This window comes from Silene latifolia, chromosome 1 (assembly GCF_048544455.1).
Source record: "Silene latifolia isolate original U9 population chromosome 1, ASM4854445v1, whole genome shotgun sequence".
Taxonomy (NCBI): Eukaryota; Viridiplantae; Streptophyta; class Magnoliopsida; order Caryophyllales; family Caryophyllaceae; genus Silene; species Silene latifolia.
Genome location: NC_133526.1, coordinates 60,708,320 through 60,731,012, shown reverse-complemented (window position 1 = coordinate 60,731,012; position 22,693 = coordinate 60,708,320). Strand labels below are relative to the sequence as shown.

Here is a 22,693-nt window from a genome sequence, read left to right as displayed (position 1 = left end):
CTATGAAGGGATGAGCAGGAGAATAAGGAGAAAGCAGCGACGAATAAGAATGAGAGAAAAGAGGATAACAAGAGATGAAGGTAAGCGTGAAATAGGGGAATAATGATGAGAAGGAGGTGGCAGCACCGAAGAGAGAGAGAGAGAGAGAGAGAGAGAGAGAGAGAGAGAGAGAGAGAGAGATGAGATAATGATTTATATTCAATTTCAACAAAAATGCTTGCTAAGACGTTTAGTATCTCCTCACGCCATTATTGCTTCAAGTAAGACGACTCTTTGCACAACAACGATTGTTGAATTACTGCTATGTATATTTTTAGAAATTGTGCAACCGTATTTGTTACTAAATGATTATGTTTGTAAATTTTAGGAAAATAGAAAATGGTTGGGAAGAAGGATAAGGATGCGGAAATGAAGGGGAAAGAAAAGTAGAGGAGGAGAGCTAAAGCAAAGTGGGAGAGGGAGAAAAACGAGGATTAATTAGATGGATAGAACGAGATGAAAATAAGAAGTGGGAAGTCATTAAGGAGTGGGGGCAATGGAAAGAGAATAAGGAGGTTGAGCCAACGACTAAGGGGAAAAGGAAGAAGGAGGAGAACGGGAAAGTGATAACAATATATGGGAATGGAGACGATAATCAACTTGTTGGAAAGTTCGAGAATCCCAAATTCGAATAGTACCATCAGAAGAGTAAGAATGCAAGAGTGAAGAATCATGTGTTAATTTCCAGATTTTGAAGAACCATGGTCAATGTGAAACATCCTCTTAAATTTAAGAATTTGGAGACTAATGGTCAACTTGAAACATCCTACGTTAAATGCACCGAATTCAACACAAACTAATTTTTCAATTGTTTTAATTTCATATCTCTATTCAATGAACCAAGTTAAGTGCATCAAAGTTAACCTCCATGTATTATTAATGTTAATTCTCATACTCATTCGATCGATTATGAGAATTGCGTACGAGACTTCAGTATTTTTAATTTTCAAGTAACATACTAACATAGAACAATGAACCGGGAGAAAAAGAGATGTTCTGTTCGACTAAAAATGATTACAAAACTTCACAACGAACATGACAACTATTTAATTACGACATATGCATCTGTTTGTAAAAGGTCATTACGGTGCCTTTGCTATGGATCATACAAAATTAATTCAGTATGTAGTTTCTTAGTGCAACAGATGCTTTGCTTTGGGATACATGTGGGTATGTATTACCAAATATGTCAAGAAGAAATAAATAGAGTGTGTCTAAATCTGCAACAGACTAAACAACAATACGGTACAATTATAACAACCTGACCCACCACGGTCGTAACACAACCCAATAAGATGGGATATGTATCTTTGGGCCCATTACTTGTCCTCACTTAAGCCCAAAAGTACAAGGCCTTGTTACTAAGTGGTGGGTGGAATCCCTTATAAACATATACCCCGATGTGGGACAACCTTACTCTCTATATCTTGGGGTGTTAGAATCTCCCCCACTTAAAGAACACAACGTCCTCGTTGTGCCTTCAACTTGACCGCAGCCAAGCCCAGAATCCTCCCCCACTAGATGTGTGACCCGGGTACTCCCGACCATGGGCTCACCACACGGTCGCTCTGATACCATTTATAACAACCCGACCCACCACGGTCGTAACACAACCCAATAAGATGGGATATGTACCTTTGGGCCCATTACTTGTCCTCACTTAAGCCCAAAAGCACAAGGCCTTGTTACTAAGTGGTGGGTGGAATCCCTTATAAACATATCACAACCTCCTCAATTCCCCGATGTAGGACAACCTTACTCTCAATAACTTGGGGTGTTACAACAATAAGGAGGCCGCAGTTAACATTAGACGTAAACAGAATAACTTCGACAACTAAACAAAACGCATCTTGGATCTCTGCGCGCAACGCGCGCGGAGAGACAACTAGTGATTGTTAAAATTATACTTTTGTCTGCTAGAATTACACTTTTTAATATTACAGTCTCACTTATTTACATAGTCTCGTTGAAGTTATACTTTCTTTCCATAAGGTGTTTATTTTTTTATCTAGAATTAAACTTTTAAACATACTAAGTGTCACTATATTGTAACTTCAACCAGGAAAAAGATCAGAACTTCAGTACTCAAGGCTTTTACCTGGGCAGTATGTAACATCGTAATTCCTGTCCCTGCTTGCATCTCTTAGAGTAGTCACCTCTAAAGAGTCGATTTCGGCAAAACCTCTACTCTTACATGTATCAATCGAATACTTGGCCTCCTCTTGGAACTCCTTAAAAACTTTATGAGTGTACACCTTTGCAGCGTCAGCCTCAAGAGCCAAATGCGTCTCCAATTTAGGAGAAGTGTGCTTGTCTTCGTTGTCAAGCTTCTTATGCGTATGCCGTTGTTGGTTCATAGCACTCTTAAAACGCAGCAAAAACTCAAGCAATGTACCTGATTTGCCCTCAAATCTTTTAAAAAAACTATTTTCACTCTCTGATCTTTGGGTCGTCCTCATAACAGCTCCCATCTCTAGGTCCCTGCAATGTGCCATTACCCACTGGTTCCTTTTCGAGAACATTTCCTTAAACCAGTCAATGTTATTGAGTCCATGTTCTTCGCCTATCTCTTCCCATCTGGCATCGAATTCTGCAGCTTCAATGTCCTCATCCCATATAATGGTATTTATTTTCCTTATAAATACAATATAATCTTCTCTTGTCACCCCATACTTAGTAGGCACTTTGTTCATGATATGCCACATGCAAAATCGGTGCCTCGCTTTCTTGAACACAAGTGGCACCGCTTTCAAAATGCATGGATCCTGATCGGTAATAATATAATTAGGCTCCTTTCCACCCATTGCCACCAGGAAACGTTTCAAAACCCACTGAAAGGAATCAGCGTCCTCATGTGCGACAAGGGTCGCACTGAATGTGACATGACCGCTTATGGTTATCCACCCGTGAACGGTGTGAAGGTCATATCATACTTGTTGGTTGTATACGTTGGATCGAACGACACACAATCCCCAAAAGCAGAGTAATTCCTTCTTGCAAAGAGACTTTCAGCCCAAATAGCTCTACTCAAGCTACCGTCGAGTCAACATCATAGTCAAAGAAGAACCCTTCCTTATTTACAGCCATTTCCTTAAAGTGATCTATGAACAATTGGCCATCCCGTTCATGAATGTAACATTTCACATTTCTGTGAAAGTTCTTAAAATCATTTAGGCTAGCTCCAATGTTCTCAAAACCATTGACGTGTTCTTTCAACATTTTGTATGTCTTCGTTGCTCCTATCTTCAGTTGTAAATGAATGATATACTTTAAGGCATCAGCATATGAAACATCTTTATGATGCCCCAAATAAGTGTAATTTTAAAAAGCGTTATATAAAAAAGTGTAATTCTAACTGTCAAAGGTGTAATTCTAAAAATCAAAAGTGTAATTTCAGCACAATATAAATAAGTGTAATTTTAATAGAACAAAGTGTAATTCTAACAGGAAAAAGTGTAATTCCAAATAAGTGTAATTGTAATAAAAGGCTAACTACATGACACACCCTACAATTATAAAGGATAATGATTTTCTGATAATCAGTTCAGTTGCATTTGAGCTGTAAATGAATGATATACGTAAGTGTAACTGTAACATAAAAACTGAAATTTCAGCACTATATAAATATGTGTGACTGCAATATAAAAAAGTGCAATTCTAACAATCAAAATTGTAATTTTAACAATCAAAAGTGTAATTTCAGCACAAGATAAATAAGTGTAATTTTAATAGAACAAAGTGTAATTCTAACAAGCAAAAGTGTAATTGCAAATAAGTGTATTTGTAATAAAAGGCTAACTAGATGACACACCCTACAATAATAAAGGATAATGATTTTCTGTTAATCAGTTCAGTTGTATTTGAGCTGTAAATGAATGATATACGTAAGTGTAACTATAACATAAAAACTGAAATTTCAGCACTATATAAATATGTGTGACTGCAATATAAAAAAGTGTAATTTTAACAATCAAAAGTGTAGTTTTAACAATAAAAACTGTAATTTCAGCACAAAATAAATAAGTGTAATTTTAATAGAACAAAGTGTTATTCTAACAGACAAAAGCGTAATTCCAAATAAGTATAACTGTAATTAAAAAAAGTGTAATGTTAGATAATAAAAGTGTAATTCCATAGATTGGTGTCATAAATAGAGAGCCAAAGACTACCTCAAGCACTCACCCTATAATTATAAAGGATAATCATTTTGTGGTAATCTGTTAAGTTGCATGACACTTCAAACTCTCTATCCCGGGCCGATATGAGCTCATGGTTGTGTCCTGCATGAAAGCGATCAATGAATAACCCCCATTCTTGAGAAATAGTCGAATCCTCGCTTTGCATCCCACGCGCTCGACTTTGTGCTTTCGCACCCCATCCTGCCGCCCACTTCTCTCTATTTCTTTTTTATATTTGAACCCTTCTCGGTTGCAAACCAACAGCTTTGACTTGATTTCCCCGTCACGCCATCTTTTGGTCGTGTATTTCCGTACATCGAAACCACAAGCAATTGCATAGATCTTATAGAATGTTACTGCTTCCTCGATTTCCAAAAATTCCTGCCCAATATATGGTGTAAACTTTTCTTCCACTACCCTGCAAAATTCCTCCTCATTTGGCTTTTTTTTGCTATTGTCCTGAGCAAAGATTCATCAATGATTGAAACAATATTCTCCACAAGCTTCATCTTAGAGAACAAATATGTAATTTTAATAAAGAAAATTGTAATTTAAACAAAAGACAACAAAAAGTACAACTGTCATCCAGACCTAAAGTGTAAGTTAAACATTAGGGGTAACTTTAACAAACAAAAGTGTAACTTCAGTGAATAAGAGTGTAATTCTAGTCGACAATGTTGTAATTCTAAAAATCAAAAGTGTAATTTCAGCACAATATAAATAAGTGTAATTTTAATAGAACAAAGTGTAATTCTAACAGGAAAAACTGTAATTCCAAATCAGTGTAATTGTAGTAAAAGGCTAACTACATGACACACCCTACAGTTATAAAGGATAATGATTTTCTGATAATCAGTTCAGTTGCATCTGAGCTGTAAATGAATGATATACGTAAGTGTAATCGTAACATAAAATCGAAATTTCAAAGACTATATAAATATGTGTGACTGCAATATAAAAGTGTAATTCTAACAATCAAAATGGTAATTTTAACAATCAAAAGTGTAATTTCAGCACAATATAAATAAGTGTAATTTTAATCGAACAAAGTGTAATTCTAACAGGCAAAAGTGTAATTTTAACAATAAAAAGCGTAATTTCAAAGACAATATAAATAAGTATAATTTTAATAGATCAAAGTGTAATTCTAACAGACAAAAGCGTAATTCCAAATAAGTATAACTGTAATTAACAAAAGTGTAATGTTAGATAATAAAAGTGTAATTCCATAGATTGGTGTCATAAATAGAGAGCCAAAGACTACCTCAAGCACTCACCCAAATAAGTGTAACTTTAATCAAGAAAATTGTAACTTCAGTAAATTAAAGTGTAACTTATCCATTTCTGCAATAGAATATTTTTAACTTTTCCATTATGTAACTCTAATTTTAAACTGTAATTTTAACTGAAATATGTTTAATTTCAAGTAACAAAAAGCGTATTTTCAAACTCACGTGTTGATACGTAAATTTCAGCGGGAAAAAATGTAATATTTGAACCTAAAGTCAAATTTAAACCTATTACCAAAATACAAACAATCCAACAAAATACAAACAATACACATTGATGTCAAGAATGTTACACTGTACATGAATTAGGTTACAAAACTTGCTCTACAAAACTTGCTCTACACTCTACAAAATTTGCTCTACAAAACTTGTTCATATGTATGTTCATTGTTTTAAAGTATTTCATTTTTAATATAGAGAGTTTAGATTTTTAAAACATAAACAGATAAAAAATTATTAAATGTTAATAATTACCATCGATCACTGTTACAACTTGCATGTCAGCCATTGTTGATGTTGGAGTACGCACTTTATCAGGCTTGTTGTTGTTCTTGACTCAACATCTTCGTGTACCTTTGATATGCTGAAAATGGTAGGATCAAAACAAATAACTTTATTTGCTACAAATTATGACCATGTAAGATTATCAGGAGATATGAAATTGTTGTTCTTGTTGGCAAATTGTTGTTCTTGTTGAAACGGGATTTTAAATTTAGTTGAAGGGCGGTTTTTGGGATGTTATCGCCATGAAAGAGAGGAAGAAATTTGATGTTTTTTTTTGTGCATTTTTAATTTGGTGGTTGTTGCTGATATTGTGTTGAGGAAGTGTAATAGAAAGTACATGCATGTTGACAATAAACAGTGGGTAATAGCTTTGTCCCCTGACACAACTCCCTCTCTCATGCTAATCCTATTTTCCTTTTTTTTCCAACGCCTAAAGACCCTATATTAGAAACTTCATCCAGACGGTTCATTTAGAGGATCCTATGGCTCTAATAAAGACTTAGGGACTCAAATATTATGAAGGACTTATTAGAACTTAACACTATATATATATATATGAGTTTTGGTTGTATTGGAAACAGTATAATAAGATAATAATAAGAATTGGAACCGGTATAATAATAAAATAAGAATTGGAAACTTAACAAGGTAAGAATTGGAATGTGGAAACGGTACAAGTTAAATCAGAATCGGTTCACTGTACCGTGTTAAACATATAATCTAACAACGGTTATCCACAAAACCGTTTTCCAAAGAGGAAAAATACAACGGATTGATAACGGTTCGTTTTTAGGCCGTTATCATATTACATATATCAACAACGGTTGGACAGAACCCGTTTTAAAATAAATTGTTTAATTATTTGTGATTTTCCAGTGTTTGTGATTTGACTAATGCATGCCATGTAATTTTTACTTTTTCTGATTCAAAGTTGCAGTATTGATTGTATGACCATATGTATAACACAAAATGATAATGGTTATTTGTTAAGCCGTTATCATATTACATATATCAACAACGGTGGGACATAACCCGTTTTAAAATAAATTGTTTAATTATTTGTGATTTTCCAGTGTTTTTGATTTGACTAATGCATGCCTTGTAACTTATACATTTTCTGATTCAAAGTTACAGTATTGATTGTTTGACCGTATGTACACAAAATGATAACGGTTCTTTGTTAAGCCGTTATCATATTACATATATCAACAACGGTTATTTTAAATCCGTTGTCATATTACACCAATAAACAACGGTTTTTCTTATAATCGTTGTAAATACAGATCCACTGTAAAAACTGAAAAGTTTGTGTTTTTACCAATGCATGCCCTATTATTATTGGTTGTTTGACCATTATTCACCTTATGCATGCATGCACAATTAATACAAGTTTGAATGTAACATATGGATGAAATTAATCTAATTAATTATACCTTTATTATACTATAAATAGCATCACATTTGCAGTAACAATAAGAATCACTTTATTATTATTATTATTATTATTATTACTAACTTTTCTACTTCACTTTTTAAATACATATCATAATTAAAATGTCGTCGTCTTTATCATCCGCAGTCACACCTCCTCAGCAATCGGTAACCCTCTATATCAACCCGATTACGTGCATAATTCACAATCTCCCATTCATACGCGATGCTGTTGGGAAGCCAGATTTTAAGAGCCTTACCCCATTTAGGGACATCCTTATTGAGAATGGGTTTTCAAATGTTAGGGCAATCCACCTGGCTTGGATTTCTGGTCGTGGGTTTCTTGGATATGCTCTGATCGAGTTTCGAGGGGATGGTCTTGACGATTTTCGCCAAGAAAAACAACTCGCTGCAGGGTATGCATCACGTGACCATCAAAGGGACAAAAGTGACTTTTATGCCGACAACCCTAAGGATCGTTATGTACACGCTGGGCCTTACTTGTGGGTTGCCACTGCTGAGGATGCTCATCTGATGAGAAGGTTCATTTCGTACAGGTTTATTAATGTACTAAAATCATGGGAAGACGAAGAAGTGCCTCATTTTGATCACCGTCTTGATGTTGATATAGTAAGCTTGATTTATAGTCAAGTTTATCCTCAGTACCCACCTCCTAGTCAAACTCTTGTTAGTGTGTTTAATTAATTTACTTAGTTAGCTGTTTGTTTTTGTGGTTTTTTATTTTTTATTATGTTTCCTTTTTTTTGCTTGTTGTACTGTTTTAATATATAGTTCTACTCTTTATTACATGCAAATGCTTATTAACATAGATTTTAAATAACTTGCGAACAGACAAATGAATGAAAGAATAATAATGATTTAGGCTATATTAATTACAATAACATATAATATAATGACAACGGTAGTGCATAAGAACCGTGTTAGAATATAAACACCTCTAAAAATAAATGGAAATTTGAAGATATTAATAATATAATTACAACGGTTCGTATAAGAACCGTGTTAGATTATGCAATTGCTAAATAACATAGATTTTAAATAACCTTCTTTCTTTCTTTCTTTCTTTCTTTCTTTCTTTCTTTCTTTCTTTCTCTCTCTTATTACTCAAATTATGTCAAGTGATAGCTCTTCTTCTTCCTCTATGTCAACAGGGACATGTAATTGCTCAGTTCCGGCAGCATTGCGGACTTCTTGGACTGCAAAATCCGAAAAGAAAGTTTCTTACTTGCAAATTTTATAATCCCGAGACTAAAATGCATGGATGCAATTACTTCAAGTGGGTTGATGAACCAATGACTGAGTGGCAGAGAAAGGTTATAAACATGTTAGTGAATGAGAAAAAGAGCATGGATATCGAGATTACTCAAGTGAGAAGTATACTCCATCAACTTGAAAAATCGAAGCGGGGAAATGACAGTGACATATTGCAGGCAAAAGAAGAATGCAAGAAGTTAACCATGGATATCGTAGAACTCAAAAATAATGAGGCATGACTTAAGTTAGTTGTCAAATTTCTTCTTCTAATTTCTTATTACCTTGTTTATTATGTATGGTGGTAGTTTGTACTCTTTATGTATAAACTTGTAATCCTTTAAATTAATGGAAATAAGCAAGATTTTCTAAGAAACATATTGTAATTATCTGGCATATACCAAATGATGCTTTATTTGTTGGCGGTAAAATCAAACAAAATGAAATATAAAATGAAACGATTATAGCTAAACCTTTGTTCAGGAGGTATACAGTTATAACGGTTCAGGCCGTTGTTATGTATATAAAAATGATGCTTTAATTCTTGGCGGAAAAATCAAACAAAATGAAAATCTTTAAGACAACGGTTATTTCTAACTCATTGTAGATAATACTAATCAATTACGGCTTCAAACAAAACCGTTGTCTGTTTGTAAACAAAATACAACGGTTTTTCTTATACTGTGTTTATTACTTTCCAGTAAACAAGGTCTTACAAGTGTTGTATTATTCACACATATATACTCTGAGCTTCCCCTCCCCCACATAATATCCTCAAACACTGAGCTTCCCCTCAACCACCAGCCTACCCCATCGCCGTCGCAATTATCGTCGTCAACGCCATTGCCGCTGTCAGATCAACCCGGAGACTCCTCTTTAAAGAAGTAATAAATCCTCCTCTCTAGAGATTTGTTTGTTATTATAAGTATGCATTGTTATTATTTGTTTATTAATTTCTGCTTTAGATATGGTCGAAAAGCGGAAAAGAAACGATGGAAATACGTCAGGGGACGACTCAGGTGATGAGAATAATTTGCAACACACTGCGGGTCGAATGCGCCACAGGGTTTCCCTAGAAGCAATAAATTCAAAGATACCTAATCCTTTACAATGGGATAAAGATACGGGGCTGCCATATGGTGAGAATGCCGGGTATTTTGCGAGTTGGATTGGTTGTTGTGTAAGACAGTATGTGCCTCTCGGTACGCCGTGTATCAGTGAGTTGAGTAAAATACAGAACACCATGCTAATAAAAAGAATAAAGGTATGTATATACAATAATAAATGCTTTAGCTGAAATTAAGTTACTACTTGATATGTGTATTAGCCAAAACACTTGAACCAACTATGCTCATCATATATGCAGTTAGGTTACGTTGTCCCCGAAAAGTATGATAAGTACCTTAAAAAAAAGACAGGGGAAGCCCTCAGTTCTTGGAAGTTAAAGATTGATGAGAACCACTTGTTCAACAAGGAAACCGAGGAGATGAACAAGAAACCACCAACAAAAAAGTATCCATATGTCAGTCAAGACCATTGGGATAGCTATATCGCTTATAGGCAGCCTGACAAGTTTAAGGTAACTTAATAATAATAAGTAAAGAAGTGTACTTAGTTTAGTGTTTGGTCATGCTTACGTTTCTTGATACAATTTATTTGATGAAGGCTATGAGTGAGCGGAACAAGGCGAACATTTCAAAGAAAACGACCGTCTTTTACGACTCCCGAGGTGGTTATAGATTGATTAAGACGAAACTTGTAAGTACATAATTCTTATAGTATTAGACTATTAGGTGTTTTAGTCGGATGTTATATATGTTCATAGTAATCATACATATTTTGAGAGGATACCAATGTGATGAATGAATTGTAGGCAGAGCTTGGAAAATTCAGTCGTCAACGGAAAGACGGAAACTGAATATGATAAGGACATCAAAGAGAAACTTGTAAGTTTGACTTAATATGTCACTCCTACATCAAACTGGTGGTCGGAGTTATATAATTGTGAGTTTAAATAAAATTTAGTTGCTTAATGGTTTTTTGTGTATGTAGAGGATCTGTGTGAAGGAGGTACAGGAGGGAAAATGGAAGCCTCAAGGACGTGATGACATTCTTGCTAGGGCAATCGGCAAAGCAGAGCATCCAGGTCGTGTGAAAGGGGTATCGACGCATGTTGGTATCACTAAGTATTTTGGGAAAACTAATCGAAGGATGATGAGTGGTGATGATTCCAAGAAGGTAATCGTATAAATACTGTATTTGAACTAACGTAATTTATAATTATATATGCTGACATTAATTTCTACTACACAGCTACAGAAAATGGTCATGTTGATGCTGAGAATGTTGGAAACTGGGGAAAAGCCATCAAAAGAAGATTTGGATATGGTTCAAGAAGTCATAAAGGAAGCAGAGGAGGAGGAGGAGAAGAAGAAGGAGGAGGAGGAGGAGGAAAAAGAGGTAATAATATTTAAGTCTTATATACAATATGTTATATGATTTGGAAAATCAGTACGTGTTATATGGACAAGTGTTAATGTACAAAAAGAAGGCAAGGAGGACATGGCAAGGGAGAAGGAAATGGCAAAGGAGACTGAGATGGGAGCCTAGGATCGATTTCAGGCAGTTGAAGAGGAAGACGAAGCCAGAAATGCCGTGACACAAGATGAGATTGAGGTAGTTGATGATCAGACGTTCTTCTCAACACCGAAAAAGGTAATAGTTTCTAGTTTATAATTATTCATATCATACACGTTTTTTACTTATGAAATTTATTAAAGGTAGTGAATGTGTAACACCCCCATACTCCAAGTGCCTTACCAGGACCACTTAAGGCATGGAAGTGCTACCATCTCGGTTACCCGAGGCAATGATAATCATAAGACAATAACGAAACGACATTTAAATAGAATAACTTTAGTGAAAGGTTACAATCCAAAACCAAATATCAAAATATGGTTACTTGTTCTCAAAACCAACAACTAAAAGAAATGTTTGATAAACTAATCATGCTACAGCGGAAGACTCTATCATCAAATGGTGGCACATCCCAGCTATCCCATGTAACTCGACTCATACCTGCTCAATAACTGCTCACCATCCCCGAATGGATCACCACGGTTTTTAAAACATTAAACGGGGTCAGTATTAATCACACAATTTATATAATCCAACAACACAGTAAACAAACAGCTCAATCATCACAGATATACTCCAAACTCCAATCCCAACTCCACAATCCTGACTACACACTAAAGTGTGTAGCCCTGCCAGAGTGCCCATCGCAACAGGTCACTCCACGCCGTCAGTGGGGGACTGCAGCTGTAGCCACCAAATCCCCACTCATCTCCGTCGAGCGAATAACCCAAATTTATTAATGTGCACATCCCTTATGTGGCGGGTTCCACAGAAGGCGAATAATGGGCGTGAAGCCACTCCCGCAAGTGACTCCACTCAGCCAGGGACGCGCCCCGAAGAACACAGATAGATACAAACAATCACAACTACTATCAGCAACCAAATCCAGCAATCGTCACAATACGAGAATGATAATATTCAACAACCACAAAACACCAACAACTCATTATGGGACTAATAATGAGTAGGGAAACCCTACCTGGAAAGCAACACAGTCAGACGATCTCACAGCTGATATCAAAAGGCTTCTTCTACGAATCCTCCTCCTAACATACAAACATATAATCACTACCAATCACGGAACACAACAAAACCCCCAAATCCCAATATTAGGGTTTAACTAACTTTAACGAAAAACTATAAAAACGGTACGTAGATCTTACCCTCGACGCAAGGATTACAAAGGTATAAAGAAACACGAATTCCGACCTTCCAAGCTCCGGGATTTGCCAACAATGCGATTGATGCGAAGAACGTAGTTTGTTTTCTCTTTGAGAGTGATTAGGTTTATAAAAGTGTTTAAAGAAAAGTGACAGAAGTAATTATATACCAAATCGCATTATTAACAAAACCCGACAAATCATCCCCCCATAAACCGGCTACTCGATCGAGTAGCTGAGATACTCGATCGAGTGCCCCCTACTCGATCGAGTATCAAGGTTACTCGATCGAGTACCCAACAGGTCAGAAACTATTTTTAAAACGCAACACACCCTTACTCGACAGAGTAAGACCCACTCGATAGAGTACCCAGAGACTCATAAAACCGTAGTATTACAGTCTTCCCTCCTTAAAAAGAACTTCGTCCCCGAAGTTCAAACCACAACAAAACAAAGACACACCCTACAACACTCCCGACTCAACAACCAAAACAAAACTCAACATAAAACATGTTACTAACCAAAACTCAACCCGACTCAACCGCAACAAACATACCGACACAACATAAAAAGGTATAAAAAAACTCTTAAAACTCTTTGCGATCATCTCCTACCCCCTAAAATAAACAAGGTTACGTCCCCGTAACCATACATACCTGATCAAAAAGGAAAGGGTAACGCTCTCTCATGGCCTCCTCTGCCTCCTATTTAGCTTCCTCAGACTAGTGGTTAGACCAAAGGATCTTAAGCAAAACTGTCTCACCACTCCTAGTCTTCCTAACCTTGCGGTCAAGAATCTGCTTAGGCACCTCAAGATATGACAAGGAATCATCTAGCTCTAAGCTCTTTGCCTCTAACACATATGACGGGTCACTCACATACCTCCGCAGCTGAGATACATGAAACACGTTATGCACTCTCTCTAACGTAGCTGGTAAAGCCAGACGATATGCAACCTCTCTAACCCGCTCTAAGATCTCATAAGGCCCTATTAACTTTTGACTCAGCTTGCCTTTCTTCCCAAATCTCACAGCCCCACGTATAGGAGACACTTTCAGAAGAACCTTGTCCCCAACCTGAAACTCTATATCCCGGCGATATAGATCTGCATATCTCTTTTGCCTATCCTGAGCTGCTCTCATCCGTTCCCTGATCATCTTAATCTGTTCAACCATCTCATGCACCATATCTGGTCCTAGAACCACTGCCTCAGCACTATCGCCCCAACAAATCGGACTCCTACATCTCCTCCCATATAAAGCCTCAAACGGTGTCATACCAATGCTAGTGTGATAGTTGTTGTTGTAAGAAAACTCTATCAAATCCAACCTCTGTTCCCAGCTACCACCAAAGTCCATCACACAAGCTCGTAACATATCTTCAAGAGTCTTGATTGTTCTCTCAGTCTGACCGTCTGTCGTAGGATGAAATGCTGTACTCATCTTCAAAGTTGTTCCCAAAGATTCCTGCAACTCTTTCCAAAACCTTGAGATAAATCTCGCATCTCTGTCAGACACTATGTCCTTAGGGACTCCATGTAACTTTAGCACATTCTTCCGATAAGCCATAGCCAATTGTGCTTTAGTCCATGTATCTTTCATTGGCACAAAGTGAGCTGACTTGGTCAGTCGATCCACTATTACCCATATCATGTTGTTACCTTGTTGACTCTTTGGCAAACCCACGATAAAATCCATGGAAATGGATTCCCACTTCCACTCTGGTACCTCTAAAGACTGAATCTTACCTTGTGGTCGTCGTTGTTCCCCTTTAACTCTCTGGCATGTCAACTCAGCTGTTTCTTTCTTCATCCCAGGCCACCAAAACGTGTTCTTTAAATCCTTGTACAGCTTGTCACCACCTGGATGTACTGAATACGGTGTATAATGTGCCTCTGTCATGATTGTCTTTTTCAGCACCTCATCATTAGGGACACACCACCTTCCGTCAAACCTCAAACTACCATCTGTATGAATAGAGAATCGAGACATTGTCCCTTTCTCTACTCCAGCTCTCCACTCAACTATCTTAGGATCCAACGCCTGCTTACCTCGAATATCATCATAAAGATCAGGCTGCACTGTCAAATCTCCCATGGCATCCCCTCTCTGCATCATATGTATCCCAAACCTCCCCACCTCGTCTCTCAACCTCATCAAAGATAGAGCTGTACACAAAGAATGTACACTCTTCCTACTTAGAGCATCTGCAACAACATTTGCTTTCCCTTCATGGTAGATAATATCCATGTCATAATCGCCAATCAGCTCCATCCACCTCCTCTGTCTCATGTTCAACTCCTTTTGAGTGAAGATGTACTTGAGACTCTTGTGATCCGAAAATACCTTAAAGGTCGCCCCATAAAGGTAATGTCTCCATATCTTGAGAGCAAACACCACTGCACCCAACTCTAGATCATGTGTAGGGTAGTTCTCCTCATACGGCTTCAATTGCCTAGAAGCATAGGCAATCACCTTACCGTTCTGCATCAAGACACAACCCAACCCGTTCTTTGAGGCATCTGTATAAACCTCAAAGTTCTCGATCCCTTCAGGCAATGCTAAGATAGGAGCTGTGGTCAAACGCTCCTTTAATGTTTGGAACGCCATCTCACAACTCTCATCCCAACGAAACCTGTTCTCTTTCCTCATCAACGCTGTCATAGGTCTAGCAATCATGGAGAAATCTTTCACGAACCGTCTGTAGTATCCAGCTAAACCCAAGAAACTCCTAATCTCAGCAACATTCTTTGGTGCTTCCCACTTTGTCACTGCCTCAATCTTTGCCGGATCCACAGCTACCCCATCCTTAGAGATCACATGCCCCAGAAAAGCAACTTTCTCTAACAAGAACTCACAGTTGGACAGCTTAGCATATAACTCATGCTCCCTCAAAGTCTACAACACAATCCTCAGATGCTCCTCATGCTCCTCCTTAGTCTTGGAGTAAACTAAGATGTCATCGATAAACACCACCACAAACTTGTCCAAAAACTGTCTGAAGATTCTGTTCATCAAATCCATAAACACAGCCGGTGCATTAGATAACCCAAACGGCATCACCACATACTCATAATGGCCATACCTCGACGTGAAAGCTGTCTTTGGTATGTCCACCACTCTAATCTTCACCTGATGGTACCCCGACCTCAAATCAATCTTGGAAAAGACTGATGCACCACTCAACTGATCAAACAGATCATCTATCCTTAGCAAAGGATACTTGTTCTTCACCGTCACTCGGTTCAGCTCCCTGTAGTCTATGCACAACCTCAAACTCCCATCTTTCTTTTTCACGAAAAGAACTGGTGCTCCCCACGGTGATACACTAGGTCTAATGTATCCCTGTAGTCTATTCCACTGCTTCCTGAGCTCCTCCATCTCTTTAGGACCCATCCGGTACGGTGCCTTAGAGATTGGCCCCGTCCCCGGTTTCAACTCAACCGTGAAATCTATCTCCCTCTTCGGTGGCAACCACGATATCTCCTCTGGAAAAACATCTGCAAACTCTCCCACCACTGGTATCTGATCAACTGTCGGACTCCCTATCCGGTCATCTCTCACATGGCACAAGATCAAAGGGCATCCCTTCCTCAGATAGGACTTCAAGGTAACAGCTGCAATCAACTTGACTTTGGGTTTGACAAGAAACCCACGATAAGACACACTAACGCCCTTAGGACCTCTCAAAGATACTTTCTTTTGATGACATCTATCTTAGCTTTATACTTTCCCAACCAATTCATCCCGACTATCATCTCAAAACCGTCAAAAGGAAACTCTAGCAAATCTACAGGTAGATCAACTTGCCCAACTATCATAGGTACATCCCTATACAACCTCCCACAAGATACAGACTCACCCGAAGGTATAAAAACTTTCTCACTTACAGACTCATATACCCTCAAACCCAACCGTTTAACATGACTCGAAGATACAAACGACTGAGACGCCCCCGAATCAAATAAAACAAAGGTATGAATACCGTTAACAAGAAAAGTACCAGTGATAACATGTGCATCATCCTCAATTTGCTTTCTTGTCCATCATGAAATGACTTTCCATCGGTCTTGTCCACCTCCCTGGGACAAGATCTTGGTGATGTGGTCGGTTTAGCACCCGACCCCCGATTGTTGTTGTTGTTCGTAGAGGTTTCGATAGGAATTACTGACCATTGCGGTTACCTCCACCCCGATAGCTCGACTTCCCGGTTAGACCATGACCTAGACGGTCTATTGCTCGCATAACTCGTGCCGGCCCCTGAGAATAGCTCCCCTGAGCTGATCTCTGAAAAGATCCAGGCATACTCGTGCACTCATGTCTCTTGTGGCCTACACCGCCACAGCCATAGCAGGTCATCCCCCAACTACCACTACCACTCATACGGCCACGCCCTAAGGAAGCCCCAAAGACTAAACCACGACCCAGGAAGAAAACCCTCTAGCCTCGATTGTGGTTGCCTTTCTTGTGACTAGATTGGCCACCACCTTCACTCTCAGCCTTTCTTTTCTCAACTACTCTCTCCTGAGCCATCTCCACCAACCTCTCAGCTCTCCCAGCCCTCTCATAAGCTTCCTTAACATCGGTAAGGACTCCCATGGGTAACTTATCCATGATCTTAGGGGTCAACCCCCTCTCAAACCTCAGCGCTAAGTTCTCCTCACTCAAACCCATGTCCTCAGCATACCTAGACTTCTCATTAAACTGCTTGTAGTACTCAGCAACTGACATATCAGATGTCATCCGAAACCCATCAAACTCCTCTCTCAGCTTACTCCTCACATGCTCATGTACAAACTCTTTCCTCATAGCCCTCCGAAACTCTTCCCAAGGTATAGCAGGTAAGCCCTGGTTCGTACACATCTCTCTAGCACTCACCTTCACCTTGTCCCACCACTCACCAGCTGCCTCCCTCAGGTAGAACGCAGCTTGTTCCACTCTCATCTCATCAGGACAGTGTACCAAGTCCAGTATGTTCTCTATCTCGCGATGCTAGTTGTCAAGAAGGTTTGGTTCCCCGGTCCCCTTGTACTCTTTTGGGTTAAACCTCGCTATATAAAGGCTGATCTTAGAGTGATCAACCTCCTTATCCTTTCCCACTTTCTTTAGGGCCTCCGTAAGAGCATCCTGATGCTCCAACATCTTAACGATATCATCTATGTTCATGCTCTCAGCTCTCGCATACAAAGCGTTTCTCTTGGGCGGAATCTTGAAACTATATAAGAAAGGGTAGATATAAACATACGCACTATAACCCCAAAACACGAAAATAGACTGCCCAGAACACACTCGATCGAGTGCCTAAACCTACTCGATCGAGTAGAGGCTACTCGATCGAGTGCCCACTATACTCGATCGAGTGCCTCGACATCAGACCCCAAACAGACCTTCTGATCTCTAACATACTCGACCGAGATCGAGTGACCCCCTACTCGATCGATTGCCCTATATACTCGATCGAGTGCCCAAAAACACGATTCTGGTTATAAAAACGTCAAATACCCACTCGATCGAGTCAGACCCACTCGACCGAGTACCTCACCTACTCGATCGAGTGCCCCCTACTCGATCGAGTCATGATGACTCGTATATACTACCCGCATGTTATCTCACATATCCCAACATACTATACAACTTTATAAACTCAACTTTATAATATAGCTAAGCATGCAATCCTACACAACTCTTCATATGATCAACAAAACAACTATTTCATGTTATCAAATGCCACATAATAAACATCCAACATGCTTCTTATTCAAACAACATTTTCATTTACTTCACCAACCTTTCATTCATAATTTCAATCTTCTACTCCCAACATCCAACAATGCACAACATGTATCGTCATATTGCATACAAACCAGCAAACATCACATACGACCTTGACATATACCCCCCATGTGACCGGTTCAAAATTGTAGGGCGAGTTCGCGACTTTAGGACGTCTCCCAAGTCTTTGCATTAGCTCCTACAACCTTTACCCCGGGTTCATTTTAATTGACTCCCTATGTTCATTAGATTCATTGGTTACAGGTTTCAGGATCGTCGCTCTGATACCATTTTGTAACACCCCCATACTCCAAGTGCCTTACCAGGACCACTTAAGGCATGGAAGTGCTACCATCTCGGTTACCCGAGGCAATGATAATCATAAGACAATAACGAAACGACATTTAAATAGAATAACTTTAGTGAAAGGTTACAATCCAAAACCAAATATCAAAATATGGTTACATGTTCTCAAAACCAACAAGTAAAAGAAATGTTTGATAAACTAATCATGCTACAGCGGAAGACTCTATCATCAGACGGTGGCACATCCCAGCTATCCCATGTAACTCTACTCATACCTGCTCAATAACTGCTCACCATCCCCGAATGGATCACCACAGTTTTTAAAACATTAAACGGGGTCAGTACTAATCACACAGAATGTATGTGTACTAATTGATTAAAGCTGTCGTGAAGGGCGGTTGCAAGGTGGCTTGTTTTCTGTTCTATTTATAGGGGAAATAGAAAGTTGATGTTGCCAGGCGATACGTGTTTGCTTATGACCGGCTTCAACAAGTTAAGGTTCATGGTATACCCCTTCGTGACAAATGCAGGAAAGTGGAAGTGTCCCAATTATATAAAGACAAGTATGGGGAAGTAAAAGTACCTTTTCCTAATGAGGAGGTCACTTATTTGAAAGAAGCCCTAAGTTCTTATGTGCAATGGCCTGACAACCTCATCAATGTTGTCATCCCCGAGGTACCTATACGCAGACGTTAATTATTACTTGTTCTTTAAATATATTAGGGTACGAATATTAACATATCGTAAGCACTTTAATCTTTACATTTACAGAAGTGAAGCAAACCCATGGCGGCAGCTAAAGCAATTAATACTACGTCAATGGACAAAGTCACTGAAAGGACTACGTCTTCCCTAAAAACAAAACCAGAGGACATACAATATAAACCACCTACTTTTGTTGTTGCAGTCAAGCCTGCTTATGATTCTTATTATGAATCGTGTGAATATAAGAAAATAATGAAAACTACTTCGCTGAAGGCTTTGCACAAATTGGCTGTAAAGAAGTCACCTAGAGCGGATGTAGTCATGATTAACATTGAAGAGGAAATTATGGGCGCAACCGATATAGCCGTACTGGACCCGAAGCAACTGATGGAATTTGTCGACCTTGACAATTTAGATACTGTTAACATTTTGATTTGGATGAAGTAAGTTTTATTAATAAAACTATTTAGTCATTTCCATTTACGAATAATTATGGTTGTTTAAATTATCAATTACAATAATATTCTTCGTTCTATGTAGCGTAATAGGCACCTTAATAATCAGATCGCTGAGTGGAAGCTCCCAATTCACGCCTACGGATTCTTGAGTCCTAAGGCGTTCTCTGTGCAAAGAATTTCATACGAAGAACAAATCTCTTGTCCCCTACAATGAGAATATGTATGTATAGTACGTGATTATTATAATGAATGCCGGTTCTATAAATTTATTATTAACATGCTTACATGCGTGTAAATGAACTAACAGTTGAATGTCCCAAAGTGAATAGGAAGCATTGGGTGCTACTGACAATCCAAGTGGAAACAAAAACAGTGTAATGGATTGACTCTCGCGAAGGCAAACCCTCTAACAGTTGTATAAGGATGGTAACTGAGTAAGTTTACAACCTTCAATAATGTCATTTGTTATTATATGACTTGAGCCATATGTATGCAAATAATAATGGCATGTGTGTATAATTATGAATTAGTGTTTTTGAAGCAAAAAGATGATTATGTCCACTTGGGAAATATGAAAGCAACATTGTTCCCAATTTTATCACGCCATTAGTAAGTGTATTCTTAATAATTACTCGTATCATTTAATTTATGTTTATGCGAGAGGTTGATTATCTAATTCAGCTGATTTGTGTGTGATTTATATAATAGTCTCCTAAAGCACCCGACGACAAACAATGCGCCATTTACGTTTGTCAGTCCATGTGGGAGGTTATCAACGGAAATTATTCTACCATTCCGATACGGGTTAGTGTGATTTAAAAACTATTTCAGACGTAAATTGAGTTCAATTCTGTATACTTACATGTATTATATCTATTTTGATTATGTATATTTTGAATTGTAGTTTCCACTAATACTCAACAAAGCCCCAGGATATTCGCCAGAGGACATCACGCAGTTGAGAAATATGTGGGCCAGTTATGTTGTTTCATTAGAAGAGTCTAAATAGTTTGCTCATGCTTTATATACGTGTGTGTATATATAGAGCCATTGTGTATTGGCTTCTTTTGTTTTTTTGAGGAAGTTGTGTTTTGGATTTTGATCATCCTTTTCTGTACTGTTTTTTAAAATAGGTTTAATTGATCATGGGGTACAATATTTTGATGCCTGATTGAATTTTTGCAGTGCATAGCTGCTGGAATGCTATTTTTCAGCAGCTACTGAAATGCTGCTAAAAAAATAGCATTTCAGCGGCTGCTAGAAACGCTGCAGAAAAAATAATATTTCAGCAGCTGCCGCCTGCTAGAACAAGCTAAAATCATTTTTTAAAAAAAAAAATTAAAAATGATAACGGTTAAAAATAACCCGTTGCAAACAATTATTTGACAATAGTTTTATTTAGATAAATAACCGTTGACATATTTTCCTTCCCATTCAATCCGCCAAAAATATAAGATAACGAACGATAATCGTTGTCGAATTCAAAACTTTTAAAACGGTTTATTTAAACACAACCGTTATCAATGTTTCATCAATAAAAATAGATAACAGTTACATGCCGTTGTCAATAGATAAATATAACAACGGTTTTGCATGCAATAAAGTCGTTGTTAAATTTTGACATTCAATTAAATAAGATAACGAAATGAACCGTTATCATATATAATATTTAACAACGGTTTTGGAACGATAAAATGTTGTCAATAGTAAACTACGACAACGGATTTGAAACCGTTATTAAGGATTCATAACGGTTTCTTAAAAGATTTTATAACGATTCTTGATTTGTGATAACGGTATTATAGATTCGTTATTGATGTTATATAACGGTCGCGTGTTTGTACAACCGTGGTATATATTTAATAACCGTCGCAATAACGGTCCCGTATTTCTATTTAAAAATGGTAATTGCATTATCTGACTGTTATTGAAGGTCTTATTTGGCGTAGTGACTCCGCTTCCGGGACTTGGCTTTCTAGTAGGATGCGTAGAGATGGGACTTCTAGCTCTACTGGTCTTACTGCCTTCATACAGTATGCTAGGTAGAAGGGTGTTTCTCCTGTTGGTGTCCGAATGGAGCTTCGTTATCCCTAGAGTGCGAAGGGGAGTTCACTTCGCCAATCGCGGTAATTGTCTTGCATTTTCTTGATGATTATGATGAGTGTTTTGTTTGCTGCCTCTTCCGTTGGTTTCGGGATGGTAGGGAGATGAACGGTGTTGTTTGATTTTGTACTTGTCTAACAAGGCTTGTACTTCGGCTCGGAAATAGGAGCCTTGGTCACTAATGATTTCATGGAGTACCCCATATCTACAAATGAGGTGTTCTTTTGTTGTGGTCAATGCAAAAGATGGCTTGGTACCAAGGTTCGGAACGATTTTCCTCGTCGTTGTTGATGGCGCAGATGTGAGCTGGCTCGCTCTTTCTTTTGATGGATAAGGGCATGGATGTCATGTCATCTGGTATGTTGATGAGTGAAGCAAGTTTTGCTAGGGCATCGACAAATTGGTTTTCTTCCATAAGCAAGTGGAAGTAGTCAATTTGGTCGAAGAATTCGGCTTCTTGATTTATTTTTTCTTGGTAAGGTTTTAGGCTGTCGCTTCGGATTTTCCATGATCCGGACACTTGATTGTTGATGAGCGAGGAATCACCATAGACCCTCAATCTTTTGATGCCAAGTGTTATGGCTGCTTGTAAGACGATAAGGCATGCTTCGTGTTCGGCAGCGTTGTTGGTGACAGCGAAGTCTAACTCGACCGAGATCGGAACATGTCCACCTTCTAGAGATATCTGAAGGATTCCTACTCCAAATCCTCTAAGGTTTGATGCACCGTCGAAGTATAGGTACCATGCGTCGATTACAGCACAAATGATGTCTTTTTATAGGAGTGATCAGGTGTCGGTAGTTAGGTTCCTTGTTGACGTGGTTTTCTGCTAGGAAATCG

The 22,693-nt window shown here is 38.2% G+C and overlaps 1 protein-coding gene across 1 annotated transcript; it reads right to left on the bottom strand.

Moving 5' to 3' along the window:
- Window positions 1-2,117: 2,117 nt before the first annotated feature.
- LOC141647884 (protein FAR-RED IMPAIRED RESPONSE 1-like) lies at window positions 2,118-3,258 on the bottom strand. Its single transcript, XM_074456252.1, has 2 exons — window positions 3,076-3,258; window positions 2,118-2,870 (listed from the first exon to the last, which is right to left on the bottom strand). The coding sequence occupies exons 1-2, from the start codon at window positions 3,256-3,258 to the stop codon at window positions 2,118-2,120; spliced, it is 936 nt and encodes a 311-aa protein (XP_074312353.1).
- Window positions 3,259-22,693: the final 19,435 nt, after the last annotated feature.

Excerpts from the sequence above, each read along its gene's own strand:
- LOC141647884 (XM_074456252.1), bottom strand. The coding sequence starts at position 3,258 with ATGTTGAAAGAACACGTCAATGGTTTTGAGAACATTGGAGCTAGCCTA. Across the intron at positions 2,871-3,075 it reads ACTATGATGTTGACTCGACG|TGGGTTTTGAAACGTTTCCT; the intron begins GTAGCTTGAGTA and ends GATTCCTTTCAG.